The sequence below is a fragment of the Stegostoma tigrinum genome, chromosome 8, assembly GCF_030684315.1.
Source record: "Stegostoma tigrinum isolate sSteTig4 chromosome 8, sSteTig4.hap1, whole genome shotgun sequence".
In the NCBI taxonomy this organism is placed as follows: Eukaryota; Metazoa; Chordata; class Chondrichthyes; order Orectolobiformes; family Stegostomatidae; genus Stegostoma; species Stegostoma tigrinum.
In genome coordinates, this window is record NC_081361.1 from 52,986,598 (window position 1) to 53,013,781 (window position 27,184).

Sequence of the window (27,184 nt, forward strand, 5' to 3'; positions counted from 1 at the left end):
TTGTGTTTTATTGCTTGGGGTTTCACCCTTTTACAACCACAGTTGTACCCAATTGAGCATTTCTGTAAATTCCAATGTACCAGCATGCTAAGCGTTATTACTGATCTTGATCCTTTAACCTTTGGTATACGGCCATCATTAACAACAAAAATGCAAAATGTTAATGCTGCAGTGTATTTTGAGAAATTTATGATGGAACTGCCTGACTTTTATTTGACTGACTTAAGTGAATACTTTGAGAGTGATGATTGCAAAATAGATTGACTCATTAAACATTATAGAACAGTTGATTATGGACAGGGTGGTTGCATTTCAAGATGGATTGCATTATAAAAATTAAATGCTTTTGCCATCAAATTTTTGTTTTATTAACTTGAAAGATAAGAGGCTCTTGGCTCTCTTTATTAAACGAAAGCCCTGACAGTGCACATTATTTCTTGTGAAGAGCCCATTAGTAATTATGCAATAAGGGTATACATGAGAATAACACATCTCGAAGTAACGTCAAACATTGATCATTTCAAATTAATTTTCCGACCATTGTCCATTTTGGAAATGTTTTACAAATGATGTTTAATGCACTGGAGCATTAATATTTTTTTCAAATGTTGCTCATAATTCAGCCTATTGAATTCAGTTATAAACAGTACAATGGATATAGTTATACTATCAATCCTGAAAGCATTTGTATACATCTGCATGAGAAAATCTCTTTAAAAATGAATATGTGAAGTTACTGGCATTCTAATTCTTAATCAAAATATACATGAGTATTCTCAAATTGTTTCTTTATTATGCAGTATACCAAGGGTTGTTAATGGGGTGGGACTTCCTAGTCTAAAGTTTTTAAAAAGTTGGTTATTCCAGCTTTTTATGTGCTTTTGTGAAGGTGGACTTGTTAAAAATAACCATATTGTTTCATAAAACCAGATCATCACCCAAAATAATAAATTCTTCTCTCTGTTATCTGTGTGTGTGATTTTTATAGTGGAGAAGGCATTTGCAGAGCCCCTTCCCCGATGACTGAAAAAGTGGGTCCTCTGCAGCGACAGGGGATTCTAGGCAATTTACAAAAGGCCAGCAAGCATAAGAGTCCCCATGTGTTGTCCTGTTGTAATCATTTGTTCTTGTTAACTACCTTTTCTCTTCACTGTTTCTATATTTCTAGGCTTTGATGTTATCCAATTTAGATTGTATGAAGGAAAGAATTCAGCAAATTGAGGCAGGGCAGGCTGAAAGAATTTTTTTTGCAAGGGATTACGTACTATAGAGTAGGTAATTTTGGCACCATTCATTTTGGTTTGTGTGAGACTAGAAAGTGATTGGTAACAATTCAATTTATAAATCAAATTATCCTGTTGGAATGGCAACACGAGGCTGTGTAAGCCAAAATGTCCTGCTTTATGGTATCTGCAATCTCACGTTATACTACACTGACTTTTTTTAAAGAAAATGAATTCTTGCAGGGCTCTAGATAAGCTAGTATGTTGTAATTTACCTGTAAAATTTCTTATTTTTAGACATGCTTTAGTACATTAAAGGAGTAAGGTTTTTAGCTTTGTACCATGTGCCACTTGTGTGTTTTGATACACCAAGCCAAGTTACTTGGATGAAAACATTTCTGGTTGATTTAGTAGGTCAATTAATCAACTTGTGAAAATTGTGATGATAATTTGTGGATCGAAATTTTACCAGTAGCTTGGAGTGTTACAGATATAGACGTGGTGGGCCAAAGACTGCATCTCTATACTGTATGACTCTATGACTACATGATGTCAAAATCTAACTTTTCTGGGGCCCTGTGAAGAGGTTCTTTTATTTGCATGTTTTAATGTGTGTGTAATTGTGATTGCTGTAATGAAGGTCTGGATTAGCTAAATACAATCAAGAAATACGGTAAGCAAGTATTACATGCAATAACTTGCTCAGCTTGAAAAAGGACTTACAGCATGTCGGAATTCTTGTTTACTGGTAGACGATGGCTGTCAGTTGTCTCATTCTTTTGTCTGTTTTCCTTTCCCTATTTTTTCTTTGTTCTTTCCCTCCTGTCAAATTCATCTTCCATCTGAGTATAAATGCCAAAGGTACATATGAACTGCGTAATAATTTTCATAAATCATTGAAAAGACAATCCTTTATTTATGACAGTCAATAGCATCTCAGTGATGTAAACGACCCTGATAAAGCTATGCTAAGTGCATTCTGTTATTTTTATCAGCACTGCTCAGTACAGAAAGTGGAACCATTGCCTTTGTTTAACAGTGGTTTTTCTTTTTTTGTTGTTGTGTTTTACAGTTCTTTTCCCTGGTTCAGCCAGACCTATTTACCAGGCCCTGCTGAAAATACCACCCAACAGTTTTGCCTTCTGCAGCTAATCCAGTTTCTCTTAAGTGTCCTTTACTTGTTGTATGTTTTCTTGCTGAGGTGCTACACAGTATCTTTATACATGCAGTGCTGATAATTACTATTATCTGTAAAGGATAGATATGCAGTTGGTGTGTATATATATTTACAGAATGTCACTCTTGATTATGGGGCATTGGGGCACAGTGGCAAATTGATGTCTAGTAACATTGCAAAAAAAGAAATGGTTCACTTACACAAAAAGTAGCTTTTAATATATAATGAGCAGTATGTTTCAGCTTGTTCATGAAATTCTCCTGTCTAATGGTAAGTTCTAAACAAGTCATAGTGAACTTTTTCATGATTTTGGTCCCTAAATCATAAACTTTTTTTTGTCTTGTGTATCTTGATTTTTCTGTGTGCTTTATAGTGAAGCAGCCGACACGAGTCGCTTGTTCATAAAACATCTTTTGAAAAGTTGAGAGCACAACCCCTGGAGAACCGACTGTGCTTGCTTACGTTTGGTTCATGACTAAAAAATCGAGTACAGGTGATAATATCTTGGCAGTGTTACAAAAAAAAAGTAGTGTGTATTGTGATATTTATTTATTTTTTTACTATAGTATGTACTGATTTTTAGATTCAGGGCAAAAAAATCAAATTTTACATCTATGGCTTTTCATTCTAAAAGTTTAAAAGGTTTCAGTTGTAATTAGTAAAACATAAAATCTATTTTAGCAAGATTATAAGTGTACTTTCTACAAGCTAAGGTGCTGAAAACAGTGAGACCTTGTTTTACTGGGTGTATTTGTGTATTGTCTCAACTTGCGTTGGCTTGTTCTAATGCAGACCTGAATTTTTCTACAGGAGTCATTCCTGATGAGTCTAAGGCTTTGTCTCTGTTGGCACCAGCTAATGCAGTGGCAGGTCTGCTGCCTGGAGGTGGACTTTTACCAACACCTAATCCTCTGACATCAGTAAGTAAAATCTTCAATTTCAAATGAGTGAAAATAATCTTGTTTAAGCACCATAATATCGTACGTATTTCCAACTTTTCCCAATCTTGATGACAGTGAATGGTGGTACTTGAAACCCTGAAGCAATTAGAATTGCTAATTATAAGACTCTCCTTCACCCACTAGATTTGTTTTTCTTAATTTAGACACAGTCTCGACCACACAAAATGTCCAATTTTTTAGTAGTAGCTGTTATTTACCAGCCACGAAAAATAAACATGACCTCATTTGTATTGAAAGCAAAGTGTAGAGTTGGAGGAACACAGTAGGCCGGGCAGCATCAGAGGAACTGGAAAGCTGATGTTTCGGGTCAGGACCCTGACTCCAACGCCTGCAGTTCTTCCTATATCGTTTGTATTGACACTGGTTTACATGTTGATTATGCAGTCAAGTGTTTCCATTTATTTTGAGCATAATAGAAATGTTTGCTTTGAAGATTTATTTTGCTTGTCTCCCTTTATGTCTGATACACAACCAAGGAAAGTACATCCCTTTTCAAATTATGCCTGGCCTAGTTAACATAATACAGACGGTGCTGTTTCTTTAATAGCTGTAGCAAGCAATAGATATAAACAAAATTAGTAGATGTTATGGCAGCTGTACTGATAAATGTCATAGACCCATTGTGCCAATCCGAATCAGCAAAGATCTGAATACCATTATTGTATTTTCCATTTCTTGGCCCACATCCCGGGAGGCTATGGCAACACAAATGAAACTTGAAATGCTACTTGTATGTTACCGTCTGGCTGAAGAACTTTCTTCTCAACACTCCTGTTAGTCATCCTCAACTTCTCGCATAAATTTGTGTCATCTGATTATTGACCCCTCTACTGAGAATCTTCATATCTATCCTATGCTCATAATCACTTGCATCTTTCTGGCTAACGTATCTATTTTTGCTACTCCAAAGAAGAAAACTCCAGTCTTGTTTGATCTTTCCTTACAGTTCAGGTCATCCGATTCCACCAGTAAATTTCCTTTGCCCCTCCTCTAATGTAACAACATCCATCTAATAATGATGACCAGCACGCTGTTTGCAGTTCGTCAGTTGTTGTCGGATCGGTGTTTTTTACGGTTCCAGCGTAACCACCTTTATTCTGTGCCTCTGCTAATAAAGACGTGTCCCAAATGCCTTATTTAACCACTTGGTCTGCTACTATCAGTGGTTTGTGGATTTGTAGACCAAAGTCACTCTGAGCATCAGTACTTTCCAGGGTCCCACCATTCATTGCACAATCAGTGGCCTTGTTAGCACTTACCTAAGTGCATTACATGTCCAGGTTGAATTCCATTTGCCACTGTTGTTGTGCACCGATCTCATCAGTTGATAGTTAGAAACTGCAGGAGGCTTTCTTCCTCACTACTTACCACTTAGAGACAAAGTGTAGATTCATCAGGACACCTCCATGCAATTTCGTTTTAACCCCCCACGCGCGCTCTCGCTCTTGCGTGTGCTCTCACCAACCCCTCCCCCCCTCCCCCCCCCCCCCCCCAAAAAAAATCTCCAGAGTGGAACTGTTACACTCACTGCAATCTAGTGCCAACAAATGGATTGAAAGCGAGATGCACTTGGGGAACTCTCATGCTTTCTCCCACACTTAAGCTGGGGGGTGACTAAGTCCTCAAATGCACTATCCACAAAACCCTTAGCCTCATTAATGAATCATAGTACCCCCATTCCTTATGACCATTGTTTGCTGTTAAAGGTGATGGAACTGCACTCATTGCTGACTCAAAATAAAGATGCTCTTGTGAAGTAGTTCTGTTCTTCTGTTGGCATCTTAAATCTAGTAACCAAGTCAAGGGGATTTGCAGCTGCACTGTTGTCAGTGGTCAGGACGTCAAAAAAGAGTAAATCCATCGGCAATGATATCATTATCTGAAGGTTTCACTGCTTGAAATTGGGTCAGTAATCAAGCAAGTTCTGGATTTCCATGTTATGCTGAGTATTTGCAGAATTTAGTCTTTGCTGTTTTCAGTTAAATGAACGAGTAAAAGCCATCGGTAGCACCGCAAAATGTAGGTCACAAATTTAGTTTTTGGGGCCCTGTATTGTCACCAAACTGTAAATTGGTGTCTTCTGTTTTGTATTTTGCTTCAGATGCAGATAAACACTTTGGGAAGGTGAGTGTGTTGAAATTGAACTCAAATGAAATTTTATTGCAGGGCATCAAATTTAACTTGCCTGCTAACTGCAGTTGATTAATAAACTGAAAAATCTGCATTTTTCGTAGAGTAACATGAATGGTCTTCAAACCATGTGTCTGTATTTTATAATCCACAACTTAGGCTTCCCCAGTGTTGTAAACTGAAGGTAATTTTCAGTTTAACTGCAAAAAAAACACTTTTTCAGGAAATTTATTTTCTCTCTTCAACAGCTCAGCAATGTTCCTTTAGCTACTCCTCTTGGGAATGTGAATCCTGGATTGGATCCAACTCTTGCTGCACTTGGACTGCCAGGAGCAAACTTGAATTCACAGGTGAGTGTGGTTAGATAGCTAAGTTGGTGACCAGCTGCTAGGTCGACTTTACCATATGTACAGTAATTCTGATGTTACATAGAACAGGTTTCTGTTAATGACAAATGTTGACAAAGGAGAAGCCATTTTTTGTTGTGCATTATTCTGTCATGACATTGTGCTTACATCCTCTGGTGTTCAGTTTCCATCACTTTGGTTGCCTTTTGCACCCAGCTGATCTGCATAGCTACATGTAAACGTGGGATTTGCAGAGTTGTACACCTCTTAAGATAACGCATCTGTAGTAACAGGAAGGGCAACTACAGTTGTTCCAGAATTTACTTGGTGTTTCGAAGCTTGTCACTACTTAACTCTTAATGAGTGGTCTTTGTCTTCAGCACATTGTAGCCATATATCCATCACAGGAGGAATGTTGCATATAATCGGTTTAGTGCAGTAAGACAGATGAACTGATCCTAACACATGCACAAGTGTTAGGCATTGATCATCACCAGCAAAAGGCAATGCAGCCATCTCTCCTTGAAATTCAGCAGCATTAACATTGCTGTGCCCTTATATGTAGGATTGTCATGTGAGGAAAGTTTTCACCTACACTCAGTTTAGAAGAGTAGAGGTGATCTCTGTGAAGCTTGAGATTGTGAGGGAGTTGGACGGTAAATACTGAGCAGATACTTCATCTGGTCTGCGAGCCTAAAACTAGAGGGCACAGTTAAAACTAGGTTGAGGAAGCTTTTGTGCTCATCATTTCTGTTTAGAATTTTCTTCCTTATTAGACGGATTTTTAATTGACTAAGTTGAGAGCTATGGATAACTGACACAAATCAATCAGGCTTAAGCAAGTGAAAAGTCTTTTATGTGGGACGATAGTGGGGTGCGCGTTGACCAAAAATGGAACAATCCAGCTGTAAAAATACTGGTCATGTGGGCAGATCAGAAGCTGGGAGGTTTGAGATATTCTTTGTTTCTGTGGAAGGGTCACCGGACCTGAAACCTTAACTTTTTTTTCTCTCCTCCACAGATGCTGCCAGACCTGCTGAGCTTTTCCAGCAGCTTGTTTTTGTTGTTGTTGTTTGAGATATTTTCACCACCTGACTCCCCAGAGCCCACCCACTATCTACAAGGCACAGTTTAGGAGTAGTGCTGGAATTCTTTCCTCTTGCCTAGACTTCCAACTACACTCCAGAACCTTGGCACGATCTGGGGCTAAGCAGCCGGTTTAATCACCACACTGTCCACCACTTGAAATGTTAATTTCTCCCTGTATATCAGTGCACTATAGCAGCAGTGTATTCCATCTACAAAACACACTGCAGGTATTTGACAGTATGTCGTAGGATAAGGGTACCAGATGTGTGGGAACACCACTATTTCTAAGTTCCTGTCCAAGCCCGTGCACCATCCTGACTTGGGAACTGTAATCAATAGTTCACCCCTGTCATTAGTCAGTATGCTGGAACTCACTCCAATTACATTAGTCTGTACTGGTTTTGTTTTTTATATCAACAGATTCAGATATGTTATAATCTAGAGCAGTTGAGACTCAACCCAGGAATTCTGACTTAGAGATACTGCCGCTGTACCAAAAGACCTCTGCAGTGATTTAAAGTTGACCACCATCTTTTCAAGAGTGATTATAGAATAAATTCTGGGCTTGTTATTTATGACTGCATTCTGTAAAAGAATTTTTGAAAGCTGAAGTAAAATCTCATGCTTCATCAGTGCTTTGCATATATGCCTATAATTATATTTCCAGGTATTTGCTACAGGTTGTTTCTCGGCCCCCTTGACTTTTAACACAACAGGAGTATAATTATTGGGCTTGAAATCCTTCTCGGATCACAGTCTTTAAAAGTATTTAAATTGACAAGTCTCTGTACAATTATGCTAAACCTCAAATGCTAACTGGAAGTTCCATTTTACTAACTGGAACAGTTAATGTGCCAGTGGATATTGAAACACACTGATGGTGAGGTAAACATCTTACATCTCCTGGTGTTTTCATTTATTCCAAACTTATACGAGGCTTTGTATTGTTCAAATGAAGCTTTAATTATTAGAATGGATTTGACAGGATTTTCAACTGGTTCACTACATTCACTACTTTGAACCATAATCTTTACAGATTCAATTCATACAATCCCTAAAGTGTGAAAAGAGGCTGCTTACTCCACTTTCCCCACCCTATCCCAGTAACACCACAATTACCATGGCTAATCCACCTAGCCTGTCCATCCCCGGGCACGGCAATTTAGAACATAGAACAATACAGCGCAGAACAGGCCCTTTGGCCCTCGATGCAGCATGGGTAATCCATCTAACCTGCGCATCTTTGAACTGTAGGAAGAAACCAGAGCACACGGTGGGAACCCAAGCAGACAAGGGGAGAATGTGCACACTGCACATTGTTTATTGCAACAGGCAGCAAAAGTTTGAAATGTGCAGACTTTTATTCCTCCAGACTAGTCTTTTTTGAGTTTGGTTTCCTTTTGAGAAATAATGAAATTTGATCAAATTTCTGAACCAGCGATTCTATTGTCCTGCTTCTCCAGTGTCAAACTTGGATGTTCCTGACCAAGTGTAGAGGAGAATGTAGCTCATCAGCGAATGCGGAGTTTCTGCAATTGATCCATTTGACAGAATAAATGATTGATATGGAATATGCTGAGGGATACAATTTGGGGAGTACCCTATTTAACAGTTGTAGTGCGTGGAATTTATCCAAGTTCTGCAATGATTAATATTAACCCTTTTTATTTTCAACCCAAGCTAATGAGTATTTTGCTATGGTGTAATATTTATATTTGTTCTTAGGTTACAGCAGATCAGCTGTTAAAGCTCATCACTCAAGTTGATCCAAAGTAAGTTGGAAAATGTTTGTTTTATTGAATAAAAATAATTCTCCAGATATTAGTCAAACTGAGGGAAGGTATCAGACCTCTGCTCTGTGGTTTTCACTTATTGGCACATGGACTAACTTTCGGCATAACTTTGTCACTTGTTCCAGAGAGTAAACTCTGCTGCAGTTCTAAACTGGGGGACAGTAATAATTCAGGCTTAATTCCTGGTTTGAGCTATGTAATGATCATTGGGTTGCCATCAGTATGGTGCAGAAAGGGGCCGTTCAGCCTATGGCTGCTGCGTAGATCAATCCATTCAATACCATTGACTCATTATAGCCCAATAGCCCTCCAAGCCGGTGTTATTCAGATGCCCATCCAATATCTTGCATCCCTTTTGTTCCTTTTATAGATTTGCAGATTACTGCTATTTGTTTGCGTAAAAAAGGTCGTTCTCCCCCCCCATTGCTGCGGCTGCATTTGTCCTGTGCCTAAACACTTAGTGTCTCCACTCCTTGCTATGATCAACTAGTGGGAGTGTTTTTCTTTGTTTACCTTTATCTAAATTGGTCTTGAGCTTTTATGTCTCTGAAAACTCACTATCTCTGCTTCAAGATGAATGATTCCCTTTTCCCCAAAGTAAATTTGTAGCTTGAAAACCTGCATTTGTTGAGTGAGGAGTATGCACAGTCTGCTCTAGGGAGATGTTTATGCAAGTGCTAGTGATTGAAATTTAAATGTTTCAGTTGTATGCCAGCTCAGTTTTATGGGAGATTGTTTCTGTTTGCTAGGATTATTCTCACTGCTACTTCTGGTATTATTGGAAAATCCTAATGTTTTGTCCAGTATTAAGATATGCATCAAAAAACAGTGGCACTGGCACTGATCCTTAAGTAACACCCTGTGTGTACACTTCTCTAGCTGAAACATAAGCATCTACCAAAACTCCATTGATTTCTATACTTAAGCCAATTCTTTAATTTCAACTTGAAACTGAGGGTACATCCACTACGTTCCCTTCATGAACCTTTCTGTTACTTCACAACATTTTATTGGATTAACCAATCACCGTCTATGTTTATAAATGCCTGCTGCTCTTTAACCTCAACCTTTTCAAAGTGCCAATTAATAAAGGCAGTACTGTTGATCTTCATGGTGGGCACTTTGATATATGGAGACTAAATAGTGTTGAATACTTTGAATGCTTCAGCAAAACAGATGTTCTTTGTCCTTCTTTTAAAGGAAAGGTGTGTATCAACAGTTGAAGCAATGAATGATAGATACATTTTCTAGCTGTATTGCCATCAGACTACACTGTCCAAGCTTATTAGCAGGTGTGTGAGGTGGCCAATCTGATACCATTTCTGAAGTATTTGACTCCCATCAATGAACTGTTCTGCTCCAGATCTATTGTTGTCCAGAGAATCTATCTTGGCTAATTAGGGGAAGGAGCTGCACCCTTTAATGGTGGGCATTATGGTCTTTTTTTAAGTAAAAATACTGCATGCATTTTTCAGATTAAATTTTTCCCAGGAAAGGTTTTGGCATGAACTGCACTGAGTGTACATTTTTCCCCTCAGGTTAAACCATGCTGCTGGCGCCATTGTGAGCCCAGCCCTGAAATCTGACACCTCTTCAAAGGATATTGAAGAAGCAATGAAGAGAGTTAAAGAAGCACAGTCATTGATCTCAGCTGCTATAGAAACTGGTAACATGTTCATCTGTTATTTTTATTTGGCTTAGATTTCAAATAAGAAGTTGCTGCAGAACCATACTTACCTTATGTTCAATTGTGTGAGATTAAATTAATTGCATATTGTACTAATTGGTAAAATGGCTTGTTATAAAAATCCTCAGTGTAGTGACCACAACTTCTTGAAAAAGTGCAGTGTTTGCATATTTGAAAGCTGTTCAAAGATTTTGGTCAAATGTGTTAAACTTTCAGTAAATACTTTCATTATTTAGCTGTATAAAATAAATATAAGGGGTATTACTGGTCTAGTCAGGAAAGCATGTACTTCTAAGAGGCATGCGTTCAATTTTTTGACAGTTGGAACTGCTTTGCTGAGTCAGTGACATTGGCCAGGCCAGTGAGCCCTAAACTATAGGTGTGACTGCTGAGTCATGGAATAAGATTTTGGTGTTGTGTGTTCTGAGACAGCAGTAGTGACCATACAATGTGCACTGAGTTTTGACAACTGCAGCCGCCTTTAACTCAAAAAATACAAAAGAATTAATGAGGGTGGCTTAATATCCTCAGTCCTCATTTTCTTCTACAACCCAATCTGGAAAAATTGAGAAATTGACCCAAGTGTATTTAGCTCCTTTTGAGTTCCAATTATTTTGATTTTTGTATTTCAGACAAAAAGGAGGACAAAAGGAAACATTCTCGATCAAGGTCTCGCTCACGTAGGCGACGTTCCCGTTCCCGATCAAGGCATAGGTGAGAGTAAAGAAAGTGTTACTGTTTTTGTTGAGAATTGTACTGGAAAGGAAAATGATTTGAATCAGTGATTTAATACATTGTGCCAACTGAAATCTTGATTTGTTGTCCATTTACTGAAATGGTATAGATTGCAGACGTTTGAAAATGCAAATTCCTGAACAGTGTAATATTCCATTCCTTACTGATGTGCAAAGTTAGAAATGCTTGACCTCCGATAATTTGGGACTAAGCAAAGTAGCTTTTAAGTCAAAATTTTTGCATCTCGTTATGGGTGGGGGTGCTGTGAAAAAAAGTACCCCCCAGAATACAAAAGGATGTATGTCTAATCTTTTTATTAGTTTTAGAAATTATGTATTTGTCTGTCCTGTCACCCATTCCATCATATAATTTCCTGCACTTTCTAGCAAGGCCAGAACAGAAGACCACTTCTTCCTCCTTCAACCAAGTTCTGAGAAGGTCCTCTAAGCTGTTATTTTCTTGACTGGCAAGTTTTAAGCTTTTCCTTCACAGCACTGCTTTGGTTATTCTAAGAGCAGATGATCACTGTCTAGCTCTTTTCACAAGTGAACAGTGCACTTTGAAATTTCCTACTGACTCCTTCCCATGCATTATTGAGAGCAGTGGCAATTCAGATTCAACACACTACAATAATTTGGGATGTGCTTATGTATGTTGGTTATGAAAATAACTTGCCAATTTTTCTGGACAAAAGCTGAGCTCCAGTTCTTGGCATTACATGGGATTCGTGGCCTATGTTCACAGTCTGATAAGATTATGCACATTCAGTCCAGTGTTCCTTTTTAATGTTTTAAAGGGTGCAGGCCTGGCCACCTTGATCATGAGTGTGCTGTTCTGAAACTTAATTTGAGCCCTATAAAAAGGGAGCCCCAGGACCTGAGTGGAAGGTTACTCCATTGTAGTGAAAAGCTGGCTCTGTAGTTGAATTCCAGAGTTCTGAATAAGTAACAAAGACCAGAAGGAGTCACCAAAGGTGTGATAGTAACATTTCAGGATTAGCAATCCATAAATCAAGGATAGTGTCCTGGGAACCATTGTTCAAACCCCATCATGGCAGCTAGTGGAATTTAATTCAATTAATAACATGTAGAAGTAAGAGCTGGCTATTAAAAACAGTTAAAATAGTGACCACAATGTCTTATTAGTTTTGTAAACATCTGACTGGTTGGCTGAGGTCATTTTTAAGGAAGCAAATCCGTTATCCTCTCTTGGTGTGGCCTACAGCTGACTCCAGACATGGCAATGTGGTTGACTCTTGACTGTCCTCAGGCCAGTTGGTGGCAGATAACAAAATACTTGGCCTTACTGGAGACATTCACATTTCATGAAAAAATAGGAGGTTGAGGAATGGTGAATTTCCTAAGTGGTCAGGTGGAATCCAGGAAAAGTTAACTTCTGCCAAAGAAACTGAAGGGAAAGACCCTCTGAATTGGGGATTACAGTGAATTGTTGTGCCCAGGCCCTGTGTAAGGAAGTTGGTGTTGAAGCATGATTTGGAAGGCCATATTAAATTACCAGGAGTGTCCAGACTCTCCCAAGTCAGAGTGACCGTGAAGAGTTGAGATGTCTTCATGAGTCAAGAATGAAATCCCTCAAAATGAAGATAGAATATCAATGAGACTATTGGGAATCTGTGTATTTAGTGACATCTGGGTGGTTCCAGTCATAAAAGGGTCATTAGCTAGGAGATGCAGAATAAAGTGATCGGCAAGAGTCAGAAACAAAAGGAACCTGTTTGTGCTGTGTAATAAGAGAATTTTTCATTGTGGACATAAGTATTGTTGACTATGCCAGCACTTATTGACCATCTCTAACTGATTGTTAGCTGCTGCCTTGAACTGCTGCAGTCTTTGTAATGTAGATAAGTCATTTGGTGTTGAAGGAGCAATGGAGGTAGGAGGACAGTTACTGATCATAATTCCTAACCTCTGACCTTGCATAGCTGAGGTATTTGTATAGACCTTGATATTTACAGCATAGATGGAAACTATTTGACCCATTTTGCCTGTGCTGGTCAACAAAAATCTAATTACACAAGTCCTGTTTTCCAACTTTTGGCCCACAGCCCTCAAAATTATGGTAACACAAGTGAATAAATACTTTTTAAATGTTTTGTGAGCTTCTGAGACAACCACCCTTTTCAGGCAGAGTGTTCCATACTTCCACCAGCCTTTGGGTGGAAAAAATTCTCTTCTGCTTCCCACTTTGCTTTCTACCTCTTAGCCAAACAGTCTCAGCCTTGAGGAAGGGTCACTGGACCCGATACATTAATTCTTCACAGATGCTGCTGAGCTTTTCCAGCAACTTCTGTTTTTGTTTCTCTGCCTATGTGGCTGGTTCAATTCAGTTTCTATTTTAATGGTAATCCTCAAGATTATGTTAGCCAAGGATTCAGCAATGATAATGACACTGAATATCATGAGATGGATCAATTCTTTCTTGTTTGAGGCAGTGTTGATCAAATGTTACTTGGTCCTCATCAGCTCCGAAGTGGATGTTGTCCAGGTCTTGCTAAATATGGACATGGGCTACTTTGCAATGTGAGTAGTCACGAATAGTGGTGAATATTGTGCAGTCATCAGTGAACATCCCAGGCTTAGACTTAATGAAGGAGTGGAGGTGGTTAGTTCTAGGAGCACCTGCAGTGATATCCCAGGCCTGAGACGATAGAACTCTCACTGGCATGGTGATAATGAGCCAGAATAAGCTATTCAGTCCCTCAAGCCTCCTCTGCATTTATGATCATGGTCAATCTGATTGTAACACCAAAACCATACTTCCTTCTACCTTGATAACATTTTACGACATTGCTTACCAAGAACCCCTCTCCACTTCTGCCTTTAAGATTATTTAAAGATTCTGCAAATCTGCTTTCACTGCCTTTTTCAGGAAATGACTCCTGGCCCTCCAAGAAAATATTTCACATCATTTCTGTTTTCAGTAAGCGATCACTTATTTTTAAACAGTGACCCTGATTCTAGATTTTGAAATAAGAAGAAACATCTCCACATCTATCCTGTCAAGACACTTTAGGATCTTCTCCGTCAAGTTGTTTCTTACACTTCTAAACTCAGGACTCAATTCCAGTCTGAATACATCAGGCATGGTGGCTCAGTGGTTAGGGGCAGCACGGTGACTCAGTGGTTAGTGCTGCTGGCTCATTGTGCCAGGGACCCCAGTTTGATTCCACCCTTAGGCAACTGTGTGGAGTTTGCACATTCTCTGTGCCTGCGTAGGTTTTCTCCAGGTGGTCCGGTTTCCTCCCACAGCCCAAAGATGTGCAGGCTAGGTGGATTGGTCATGCAAAATTGCTCATAGTGTTCAGGGATGTGCAGATTAGGTGGGTTATGGGGAATGGATCAGGGTGGGATGCTCTGAAGGTCACTGTGGACTTGTTGGGCCGAAGGGCCTGTTTCCACACTGTAGGGATTCTATGATCTATGAACTTGATGATTATAGCTATAAACCTCCTCTGAACTGCTTCCAACACGTTTGCATCCTTCCTTAAATAAGTTTCCCAATATTGTATGCTATGTTCCAGGATTGACCAGTGCCTGTGCAAATGAACCAAAATCTCTTGTTCGATATCCTGTGTAAGGCGTGACAATGTTCTGCTAACTTCCCCAGTTATTTGCTGTATGTAAAGTAACCTGTGATTCATGTACAAGGGCACCCAGATAACTAGATGTGTCTTTAGTTTGACATCTCACTTCTCACTAATATAACAGTTTCATTTCCCTTCCTTTAGTTTCCCAGATTGTATGACTTCGCTCTCATTGTTTTATTAAAAGTCAGACTATATTTAGAAAATGCTTCACTTTGTAGCATTCCATCTAACGTCATTTTGAGATTTACATTTGAACTGCACGTTTAACTCTTAAATACAACTCAGTTTGTTCTTAAATTTGTTTTAGAGCACTCTTTTTTTAAAGGTTTTTGGCTGTTTGTTCAGATCTATTGTTTAAGTACAGCTTGTATTGTTAGATGATAGGTTTGTTTTGAATAATTGACACAACCTGCTTTTAACAGGCGGTCCAGGAGCAGATCTAGAAGGCGTTCACATTCAAAGTCTAGGAGCAGACGGCGATCACGAAGTCCGAGAAGAAGAAGATCGCGCTCAAGAGAGCGAAGGCGGTCTAGGAGTACATCAAAATCGAGGTTTGTTGCAGATTTGATTTGCTGTTTGGTACCTGTATCTACGTTTTAACATGGATTTTAAAGTGACTTTGTACAGCTGTTGTTAAGCATAAATTTTATATTCCCTGCAGAGAGAAAAAGAAGGAAGAGAAAAAAAGATCAAAAACACCCCCTAAAAGTTATAGCACGGCCAGGCGGTCTCGAAGTCCTAGCAGGTATGCATTCAAGTGGGGCACTTAACCAAAAAGCTACATTTAAAAAAAATACAACACAAGCAGGTTGTTAAGAGAGGTGTGTATTTCTTCAGGTTGGGAGTTTCTGGTCCATGCAGCATTCTTTTTGTAGTCTTTGACAGAGTGCTTTAGAACTTCAGGAAGAAAATTAGGTCCAATATTTTGTGTTGCTCATTGGTATTGAACTTTGAGGTAGAAATGTGGTGTTTAGTCTATATCAAGATCTATTTTCCAGGTGGAGACAAAGTTTAGTAATTCCAATTTGTATGTAGGATTGAAGGAAGTGCCATCTTTCCCACTAACTTTTTTTCTTTGTTCATTTGTGGAATTTGGGTGTCACTGGCTGGCCAACGTTTATTGCCCAACCCTCCTAGTTGCTTTTAGAAAGCTGGCTATGAGCCGCTGCCTTGAACTGCTGCGGTCTCTGTTCAGAATTAGACCAACAATGTAGGGAGAGAAGGAATGTTGAAGAAAGAACGCTATATTTCCAGCAAAGTTGGTTAGTGACTTGCAGGTGGTGTTCCCATGTATCTATTGCCCTTGCCCTTATAGATAGAAGTGGATGTGGGTTTGGAAGCTGCTGTTGGGGAAGTTATTAGTAGGTTTCTGCAGTGCATCTTGTAGATGGCACAACAGTTGCGACTGAGCATCGGTGGCAGAGGGAGTGCATGTAAATGGGTTGTCAAGTTTTTTGTTTGTGTTGTTGGAGCTGTACTTAATTAGATGATTGGGGAGCATTCCGTCACATTCCTAATGTGTGCCTTCTAGATGGTGGACAGGCTTGGCCAGTCAGGAGATAAGACTCTTCTTGTAGAATTCCTTTTTTCTGACCTGCTCTTTCTGCAACTGCATTTGTATGATGAGTCTAGTTAAGTTTCTGGTCAATGGTAACTCCTAGAATGTTGATCGTGGGGATTATTTCATGTGACACCGTTGAATATCAAGGGATGATGATTAAATTCTCTCATTGGGGATAGTCATTGCCTGACATTTGTGTAGTACAAATGCTATTTGCCACTTTTCAGCCCAAACTTGGATAACTTCCAAGTTTAGCTGCATTTGAAGATGGACTGCAAATGTTGCTCAACATTGTGCAGTTATCAGCAAATGTACCACTTCTGATGGAGGGCAAATTAATGAAGCAGCTGAATCTGGTTTGACTGAGGAGCTCCTGAAAAGACAACTGACATACACGACCACAGCCATCTTCCTCTCTGCTGGCCATGGCTCAACCAGCAGAGTTTCCTCTTGATTTTCTGTTAATTGCTATATTGCTAGGGCTCTTCAATGCCATAAACTGTTAAATGCAGTTTAGGGGTCAACGGCATTAATTTTCACCTTTTTGCAATTCATCTGTTTTTGTCTGTTTGAACCAAGGCTGTAATGCGGTCAGGAGCTGAGTGGCCCTGGTGGACTCCAAACAGGGCATCAGTGAGCAGGTTATTGCTAAGCAAGTGCTGCTTAATTGGACTGCTGATGATACCTTCTATCACTTTAGTGATGTTGAGGAGTAGACTGATGGGGTGGTCATTGGCCAGGTTGAATTTGTCTTGCTATTTGTGTACTGGCCATTTTCTACATTGTCAGCTGGATGCAATGTTGTAACTGTACGTGCACAACTTCACTAGGGGTGTGGAAAGTTCTGGAACACATGTCTTCATAGTATTGCTCGAATGTCATCACCTACAGCCTTTGTGGTAATCAGTGCCTACAGCCATTTTTGATCTCATGGGTGAATTTAATTGGCTGAAGACTTGCACCTGTGATGCTCTTCATTGGACCAAGTTTATATACTGTCTTGATTGTAATGGTACAGTCAGGCATATGCCAGGCCGTGAGGTTGCAGATTGTACTGGAAAATGATTCTGCTGCTGGTCTTGTCCCACAGCATATTATGGATGCCCGCTCTTGATTGCCAAATCTGATCATAGCCTGTTTAGCATGGTGATTAGTGCTACACAAGCCACTGGGGAGGGTGTTCTGAATGTGGCAGTGGGACTTTGTCTCCACAAGGACTGCGCACTCGTCCGCCTTACTGATGACTGTCATAGACATATGCATCTGCAGCAGGCAGATTGGGGAGGACAGGTCAAATTGTCTTTCTGTCTTGGTTCCCTCACCACCTGCGCAGATCCAGTCTTGGAGCAGAGTCCTTTAGAACTTGAGCAGCTTAATCAGTTGTACTGTTGCTGAGCCACTTGGTGGTTGACATAAAATCCCTCAACCAGTGCAACACGCTCTATCCTCCAAGTGATGTTCAACATGGGGAAGTACTGATAAATCAGCTGAGATGCTTCGTAATCAGCAAGGTGATCCAGTCAGGTTTTTTCAGACTTTCAAGCAATTATTACTACTGAGTAGCTTATGATGCAATTTCAGAGATCGCCTAGTCAGTAACTTTGCTGTGGGTGTGGAGTCACATGTAGGTAATCCGCGAGGTCATCACTTGCCCAGTTTTGTAGTTAGAACTGTCTTAGTTTCCCCTGCCCTTTTTTAAACCTCCTCCGTAAGAGATCGAACATAAAAGCCAGGAGCAGGAGTACGCCATTGGATCCTTCGCGCCTGCTGCACCATTCAGTGAGATCATGACAATTTTCATGGTCTCATTTCCACTTAGCTACTTTCTCACCATGAGCCTTAATTCCTTTATTATTCAAAAATTACCTATCTTAATTGTCCAAAAAAATTACCTGCCTCAGTTGCAGTCAAACTTTGCTGTTTCCAATCACCTGACTGAATTCAAAGTACTTAATCTACCAGGTGTGACAGCCTGAGGAAAGAAAGCGTCCAAGTATTTCTCGCCCTTCTGGATGTACTGCAGTGTTTGAAGCTCAGATTTCAGCTCATCAGTTCTGAGCCAAAGTTCCTCAAACAACCAACACTTGTTGCAAAAACAAAGTTGCTGGAAAAGCTCAGCAGGTCTGGCAGCATCTGTGGAGGAGAAAAAAGAGTGAACATTTTGGGTCCGGTGATCCTTCCTCAGAACTCAGTACTTGTTGCAGATGTGGTCACTGCAGCTCACAGTGGAATCAGTTAGCTCCCACATCATACAGCTACAGCACATCAGCTGTCCAGCTTTCTCTACTTGGTTAATTAAGTTGTTAGTTAATCCCAGTTAGTTAATTTATTTATTTGTTCTGGAGTGTCCTTTTTAAGGCAGATTTCCTACTGGCCAATCAGGTCACAGTTCTCCTGTGACGCCACCTTTCCAGTTAGGTTTTGGTTACTCCAGCTGTTATTCCTTCTGACTCTGCTGTTGGAAACAAGGCTGTAAATCCCTGAGGTAAGTGAGATTTATTCTACCATGCTCTGGCTGCTGCTGCATCTGACTTTACTGGAAACAAGGCTGCTAAGACTTTTTAAAATCTCAATTGTTTCAATACAAGGATTTGTTGTTTTGAAAATGAGTTTTGCTTTTAGAAATAATTGTAAACCTTGAACAGTTTATAAATATAATTGAGGAAAGATGGACTGTGCAAATAGTTCCTGAGTACAGGATGATTATACAAGATTAATAGAATGTTATAATTAAAATGTTTCCTTTGACAGAGACAGAGAGCGAGAAAGAGAACGAAGGCGTAGGAGAAGTAGGAGTATTTCAAGGTCCCCAAAGAAGTCACGGTCACCCAAACGTAAACTGTCACGGTCACCATCCCCAAGAAGGTAAATGGGACAAACTTTGCTCTGATGAATTGCATCTGAATAGTACATATTTATATTTTCCAACTTGATGGGCATTTGTATTATTTTACATTGTGTTTCTGGGCAATTGCCCACATTATCAGTTTCATCTGCTGATCTGACAGTCTGCCATTATAGTTTGGCACAGTGGCAGCATTGTTATTTTGCTGGGATAGTGCTTCCCAATTCGTTTTCCTATTATAACCCTGTTTTGATGATTGTGAATTGTTGTGACCACGCTCCTCAAAAGAGAGCTGTCAAAGTTGAGGGCAAGCCATTTACACTACAAGTCACACTGGTTTTAAGTAAAATGCAGCTACTACTTCACTAGGTTTTTCAAAACTTGATTCAATGCCAGTGATGGGCTGGACAGGTCTGATCCCAGACTGAAATAAAGTTTGACAGATTTTTATGATTTTAATAACTGAAACATGAGCATGCAATGCCGCAGATCTGGTTTTAACAATAAATCAAAAGCTTTTGCAGAGAAAATGACCATAATGTGATAAACTGAAATATTTGTATATCTGTTAAATTTTAAAGATAGTAAAAAAATGGTTCAAACATGGTAAAATGCACATCCATTAATCTCCAAACCAGACCTGAGAGAGAATTCCCTTCTCTGTGGCAAGGTACTAAACTGGGGGAGGGCATATTAGGCTAGTATTTTAGTTAGGAGCTAGGGAATGTTAATTGGGAGGAGCTATTATCAGGCATGTCCACATTATACATGGGAATTGTTTGAAGACCTGCAGATGAGAGTTCAGGACTGGCATGTTCCAGTGAGGAGGAAAGATAAGGATGGGAAGGTAAGGGACCCTTGGATAACGAGGGATGTTGTGAATTTATTCAAAAGGGAAATAAAATGTAAGTTTTAGGAAGTTAAAATCAGACAGGGCCTGTAAGGAATATAAAGAAAGCAGAGAATAAGATGAAGCCATGAACTGACCTTGGCAAGTTGCGTTAAACAGAATCCCAAGGCATTCTATACATACATTAAAAACAAGACAATAGCTAGGGAGAAGGTAGGACTGCAGAAGGATAAAGGGAACTTGTGCTTGGAGGTAGAGGATGTAGGCAAGATCCTAAGTGAGAACTTCGTATCATTGTTCACCCAGGAGAGGGATATGAAGCAGACTAAGATTTGTGTGGAGCATGCTAATATGCTAGGGCATTTTGAGATCAAGAAGCAAGTGGTGTTGGGTCTCTTGATGAGCATTAAGGTGGCTAAATCCCCAGGGCGCAATGGTACCTACCCCCGGGTTATTGAGAGAGGAAGTTGCTGGGGCATTGACCAAGATCTTTGTGGGCTCGCTAGCTGCTGGAGAGGTTCCAGAGGACTGGCAAATAGCTAATGTCCATCCTTTGTCCAAGAAGGGAAATGGAGATAATTCAGGCAACTATAGACCAGTGAATCTCTCATCGGTATTTGGGAACCTATGGGAGAGAATTCTTAGGGTTAGAGTTTACATGCATTTGGAAGAGTGTGGCCTAATTGGGCACAGTTAGCCTGGCTTTGTGCAGAGCAGATCATGTCTTACTAACTTGATTGAATTTTTTGACGACGTGGCAAAGGAGATCCATGAGAGTAGAGCTGTGGATGTTATCTATGTGGCTATCAGGAAGGCTTTTGATAAGGTCCCTCAGAGTAGGCTCATCCAGAAGATTAAAATGCATGGGATCTCCATTGACTTGGCTGCATGGACTCAGAATTGGCTTGTCCATAGAAGGCGGAGAGAAGTGGTGGAAGGGTGTTTTTCAGGCTGGAGGCTCATGAATAGTGATATTCTGCAGGGATCCAAAATGGGACCTATTTGTGGTATATATAAATTACTTGGATAAAAATGTAAATGTGTTAGTAAGTTTGCAGGCGATACAAAGATCAGTGGAGTTGTGGATAGTATAGAAGATTGTCAAAGGATACGTTGGGATATAGATCAGTTGCGGATCTGGCAGAGAAATGGCAGATGTAGTTTAATCTAGGTAAGGGTGAGATGCTGCACTTTGGGAGATCAAATATAAAGGAAAAGTATACAGTTAATGGCAGGACCCTGAACACGATTCATGTCCAGAGGATTTTGGAGTTCAAGTCCATAGCTCCCTGAAAATGGCTGGGAAAATAGAGAGGTTTAAAAAAAGTTGATGGCATGTTTGCGTTTATTAGTAGGGGAATTGAGTACAAGAGTGAGGATGTCATGTTGCAGCTTTAAAAGAATTTAGTCATGCCACACTTAAGAGTATTGCGTTCAGTTCTGGTTGCCACATTACAAAAAGAATCTGGAGGCTTTAAAGGTGCAGAAAAAAGTTTACCAGGATGCTGCCTGGATTAGAGGGATATGAACACTGAGGCTAGAAAAACATGGGTTGTTTTCTCTGGAACAGCAGAGGATGAAGTTTCTTAAAGTTATGAGATGCATAGATAGGGTTGACGACCAGGAACTTTTTTTTTAACCAGAGTTGAAATCCCTAAAAGGAGGGGACATGTATTTAAGTTGAGAAGAAAGTTCAAACAAGATGTGAGGGGTAACTTTTTTTTAGTGGTAGGAATGTACTTCCAGATATGGTAGTGGAGGCAGACATGATAGGAGCATTTAAGAGACTTTTCGATAAGCACACAACATGCAAGGAATGGAGGGATATGGACCAATGGCAGGCAGAAGAGATTAGTTTAATTTGGTGTCATGTTTGGCACAACATCGTAGGCTGAAGGGCCTGTTCCTGTGCTGTATTGATAAACAATCTATGTTTCAAATCTGTAATTTAATTGATTTCGGATCCCACGTTCGCATTCTGATGGGCTCTTCCTGGAGCTTTTAAACAACTGAGCTTAGATTCTGTCAGCTTCAAACAATTCATTTTCAAATTAATTTGTAGCTCACGTTGAGGTTCTGGATGTGAGTTTGCTCGTTGAGCTGGAAGGTTAGTTTTCAGACGTTTCGTCACGATTCTAGGTAACATCATCAGTGAGCCTCCGATGAAGCACTGGTGTTATGTCCCGCTTTCTATTCATCGGTTTAGGTTTCCTTGGGTTGGTGATGTCATTTCCTGTTCTTTTTCTCAGAGGATGGGAGATTGATTTGGAGCCTGTGTGTTTGTTGATGGAATTCTGGTTGGAATGCCCTGCTTCTAGGAATTCTCGTGCGTGTCTCTGTTTGGCTTGTCCTAGGATGGATGTGTTGTCCCAATCAAAGTGGTGTCCTTCCTCATCTGTATGTAAGGATATGAGTGATAGTGGGTCATGTCGTTTTGTGGCTAGTTGATGTTCATGTATCCTGGTGGCTAGCTTTCTGCCTGTTTGTCCAGTGTTGTGTTTGTCACAGTTCTTGCAAGGTATTTTGTAGATGACGTTCGTTTTGCTTGTCTGTATAGGGTCTTTTAAGTTCATTAGCTGCTGTTTTAGTATGTTGGTGGGTTTGTGGGCTACCCTGATGCCAAGAGGTCCGAGTAGTCTGGCAGTCATTTCGGAAGTGTCTTTGATGTAGGGGAGAGTGGGTATGGTTTCTGGGCCTGTTTTGTCGGTTTGTTGCTGAGAAATCGGACTGTGTTCGTAGGGTACCCGTTCTTTTTGAATACGCTGTATAGGTGATTTTCCTCTGCCCTTCGTAGTTCCTCTGTGCTGCAGTGTCTAGTGGCTCGTTGGAATAATGTTCTAATGCAGCTTCGTTCGTGGGTGTTGGGATGGTTGCTCCTGTAGTTCAGTATTTGGTCCGTATGTGTTGTTTTCCTGTAGACGCTGGTTTGAAGTTCCCCATTGACTGTTCACTCTACTGTGACATCTCGGAATGGCAGTTTGTTGTTTTCCTCCTCTTTTGTGAATGTTCTGCCAGTAAGGGTATTATTGATGGTCTTGAATGTTTCCTCTAATTTGTTTTGTTTAGTGATGACAAAGGTGTCATCCATGTAGCGGACCCAAAGTTTGGGTTGGATGATTGGCAGAGCTGTTTGTTCGAGTCTCTGCATTACTGCCTCTGCTAAGAACCCTGATAACGGAGATCCCATGGGTGTACCGTTGGTTTGTCTGTAGGTTTTGTTATTGAAAGTGAAGTGGGTGGTGAGGCATAGGTCCACTAGCTTGATGATGTCCTTACTGATGAGGTTGGTGGTGTCTGGTGTATGTGTCTTTGGTTCTTCTAATAGTGTAGTCAGTGTTTCTTTGGCCAGGTTGATGTTGAGGGATGTGAACAGGGCTGTTACGTCAAAGGAGACCATTATTTTATCCTCTTCTATCTTGGTGTCTTTGGTGTTCAGGAATTCTTGGGTGGAGCGAATGGAGTGGCAGCAGTCTTCTACTAGGTGTTTTAGTCTTTGGTGTAGTTCCTTGGCTAATCTGTAGGTTGGTGTTCCAGTTAGCGACACTATGCGTCTGAGGGGGATTCCTGGTTTGTGAATTTTTGGTAGTCCGTAGAAGCGTGGTGTGTTGGATCCATCTGGTTTCATATTTTGGAAGTCTCTCTTGTTTAATTCTCCAGATTTTTGAAGTTTTTTGAGTAAGGCTGTGATTCGGTTCTCTAGTTGTGTGGTCAGGTCTATCGCCACCTGTAAGTGTCGGTATCTGCAAGCAGTGCGTTCGCTTTCTCAATGTAGTCTGTTCGGTTTAAAATGACTGTCAAGCGTCCTTTGTCTAGAGGTAGGATAACGATGTTTTTATTTTTTTTGAGTCCTTTTAGGGCTTTCCTTTCTTGTGTATTGAGTGTGTTTTCTTCCTTTTTCCTGTGTAGTGTTGGTGCGACTGTCTGTCTGATGGTTTGCTGGGTTTCTTCTGTGAGTTTGTTGTCTTTCAGTGTTTCTAGCGCTGCCAAGAAATCTATCTTGTCCGCATCCTGGAAGTTGTAATTTAATCCTCTTCCTCAGTCGGCTTTTTCAGTGTCTGTTAATGGTCGGTCAGATAAGTTTTTTTTTATCCATGCTTCTGTGCTGTCTGTGTTGTTATTTTGAGAGTTTGTCTAGTTTTTCTCGGACCTCTTGGCATCAGGGTAGCTCACAAACCCACCAACACGCTAAAACAGCAGCTAATGAACTTAAAAGACCCTCTACAGACAACAAGCAAAACGAACGTCATCTACAAAATACCTTGCAAGAACTGTGACAAACACTACAATGGACAAACAGGCAGAAAGCTAGCCACCAGGATACACGAACATCAACTAGCCACAAAACGACATGACCCACTAAAGGACACCACTTTGATTGGGACAGCACATCCATCCTAGGACAAGCCAAACAGAGACACGCACGAGAATTCCTAGAAGCACGGCATTCCAACCGGAACTCCATCAACAAACACATTGATTTGGAGCCAATCTACCATCCTTGGAGAAAAAGAACAGGAAATGACATCACCAATGCAGGAAATGACATCATCAACCCAAGGAAACCTAAACCGATAAATTGAAAGCGGGACATAACACCAGTGCTTCATCGGAGTCTCACTGATGATGTCACCTAGAATGGTGACGAAACGTCTGAAAACTAACCTTCCAGCTCAGCGAGCAAACTCACATCCAGAGTTTTCAACTGTCTCCTTACATCATATATAGCTGTTTTACACATCCAGCTTCAGTCAAGAATTCTCAAAGCCAACCTGAACCTGAAAATCTTTTCAAAACTACAGGTGTCTCGCCTAATAGGAATTTCCAGAGCTTTCTAAATTGAAAGCCTAATGCACTATGACAGAACTCCATTTGTAAGCCAGAAATGCACTTGCGTTGTTTTTCAGAAATCACTATGGCTATAGGAATACTTCATATTAAGTCCCTTCAATAACAGTCCAAAATCCACATGTCAATGTCTCAAATCTGAAGTAAACTACATTGTAACAAATAAATTTTAAGCTTCCATCACAGAAGGTTCAGGATTGTAGTCGCACTTCAATATGAGATCTATGCTGGCATTTTTGTCCACCGTTTTGAAGTTGTTTCTTTTGGATGGAGGGGCTGTTTCATTTTGCTTTGTTCCTGCCTCCTTACATTTCTCCTCTTTACCCATCCCTGCTGACCACCATCACCATAAAGCCCAACTCTTTAAACTGTTCTACTTCTCAAGTCAGAAGATTAATCTTCAAGATAATTGAAATTCTTTTGATCAACTTATTTTCCAGGCACAAGAAAGAGAAGAAAAAGGATAAAGACAGAGACAGAAGCAGAGAAGTAGAGGAAAGGGAGAGATCATCTAGCAAAAAGAAGAAGAGCAAAGACAAAGAGCGGGAGAAGGAGAGGGAGAAAAAGGCAGAGAGTGAAAAAGGAGATGTGAAGGTAAATCTGAAAATAATTGGCATAATCTCCACTGTATGAACTTTCCCTAGCTTGAATTGTTCCTTTTCTGCAGTAGAATGAGTGCTTGACTGTTGTCAGTTGATTTTACGTGGGTTGGTTTTATTGAGCAAAAACAAAGTTGCTGGAAAAGCTGAGCAGGTCTGGCAGCATCTGTGAAGGGAAAAACAGAGTTAACGTTTCGGGTCTGGTGACCCTTCCTCAGAAGGCTGAGCTTTTCCAGCAACTTTGTTTGTGTTCTTGATTTACAGCATCCAAAGTTCTTTTGATTTTTTTTAAAATTAGGTTTTATTGAAAGATGGTTTTCAAAGCTTCCTACTTTCATGCAGGTTACAAGAGATTATGATGAAGAGGAACAAGGATATGACAGTGAGAAGGAAAGAAAAGAAGAGCAGAGAGTTTCTGAATCTGCAGTGTCCCCAAAACTCAAAGAAGTTGCACAGCCGAGTGACAAGGAAAGTACTGATGTTGTTAAAGAGTCAAAGGTCAATGGCGATGATCACCATGAAGAAGACATGGACATGAGTGAATAAACTTAGTGAAAGCTGATTTATATTCCTAATGTGAAGTGATTATTTTTAGCAGTGCTTTCTGTCAGAATTGAAGTGTCGCCCTTCTATAATATTTTCTATATTTAGAAAGTGGTGACTTTGGCACCTGCCTTGTTCAACACAGTTTGTGAAAGAGGTGTGCAGAAGACTTGGTTCAGGAAGTGAAACTGCACTTCTAATAGCATCAGATTGGTGTGCCAGTAAGAAGCTTTTTCTGAAATATATGCAGGGATCTCCTTTGAAAAGAGTAGGAACCTCAGTAATGTGTAATATTTGTTTAAAGAAACTCAACCAATACTGATGTAGATAGTTACATATCCTATGAGCCTTGTGACTGTAGATTTGAGTTCACGTAGTTCACTGTTTATTTGGCTTTCTTAGTTTTAAGTGGCTTTGTCTGCTTTTGTATGTAGCTCTAATAAATAACGTACTTTGATATTTCCTGCTCTTCAATTTATCACTCGTGTATTGCACACTGTTTTCAAATAGTGAGCATCTGCACAAACTGGAGTTCATGTGCAAGGTCTTGTGAGGAAAATAGTTTTCTTTATCTTGATACTGACAGGTCTGTCAGGTTAGCAATTTTGGCTGCAGAATGTGCCATGGTCTTGTACAGTTTATGAAAACAAATTTCTGTTTTACATGTGAGCTTTGATAATAAAAGCTATTTTAAAGCCTGGTTCACATCCTGCTCATTATTTTCATTGGAGCTTCTATAGTCAGATCTTCAAGGTAATGTTCAGTGTTTTGTCAAACTTTAATTCGGGTGTAACACTTGGAGAATAATTCTGTGGATCTGCTGTGAAGGTGGATTGCAATTTTCATTTTTAAAAAGGCTTTAATAAAGGTAATATAATTTTAATGAAACTTCTTTCCCCCATTTTGTTTATTTCCAGGATGCAGCTGGAGGAACAAAATCCTAGTCTGACACGTATTTCTCCAAAAGCATTTCCAGTATTGATTTTTTTTTAAACTGGTTTTCAGCCTGTTCTGGAGGTGTCAACTAATAGTAATGATACAGTTCAGTGCCATTTGGAAGACATTGTGGCCAGATTCTGTTCAGACCTGTTCACTTTCAGAAAGTGTGAGCAGATGATAGTTTATGCATTAGTTCAGACATTAGTTTACAGATAGTTTACACATTAGTCAGGATTAAATTGTAATTTGCCA

The 27,184-nt window shown here is 40.0% G+C and overlaps 1 protein-coding gene across 3 annotated transcripts in view; it reads left to right on the plus strand.

Annotated features, from left to right (window-relative positions):
• Positions 1-26,698, plus strand: part of srsf11 (serine and arginine rich splicing factor 11) — a 35,945-nt gene extending 9,247 nt beyond the window's left edge. Inside the window, exons 3-13 of one of the 3 annotated variants that reach the window (XM_048539993.2) lie at positions 2,774-2,893; positions 3,211-3,320; positions 5,741-5,842; positions 8,654-8,700; positions 10,260-10,387; positions 11,041-11,122; positions 15,173-15,301; positions 15,412-15,495; positions 19,063-19,176; positions 25,292-25,445; positions 25,793-26,698. In XM_048539993.2, the coding sequence (XP_048395950.1) occupies positions 2,872-2,893; positions 3,211-3,320; positions 5,741-5,842; positions 8,654-8,700; positions 10,260-10,387; positions 11,041-11,122; positions 15,173-15,301; positions 15,412-15,495; positions 19,063-19,176; positions 25,292-25,445; positions 25,793-25,996 (1,176 nt within the window). In that variant the 5' untranslated portion in view covers positions 2,774-2,871 and the 3' untranslated portion in view covers positions 25,997-26,698. Of the gene's footprint in view, positions 1-4; positions 2,894-3,210; positions 3,321-5,740; positions 5,843-8,653; positions 8,701-10,259; positions 10,388-11,040; positions 11,123-15,172; positions 15,302-15,411; positions 15,496-19,062; positions 19,177-25,291; positions 25,446-25,792 lie in introns of those variants that run through there. The other 2 variants (XM_048539994.1, XM_048539992.1) reach the window with 2 other exon arrangements.
• The last annotated feature ends 486 nt before the right edge of the window (positions 26,699-27,184 follow it).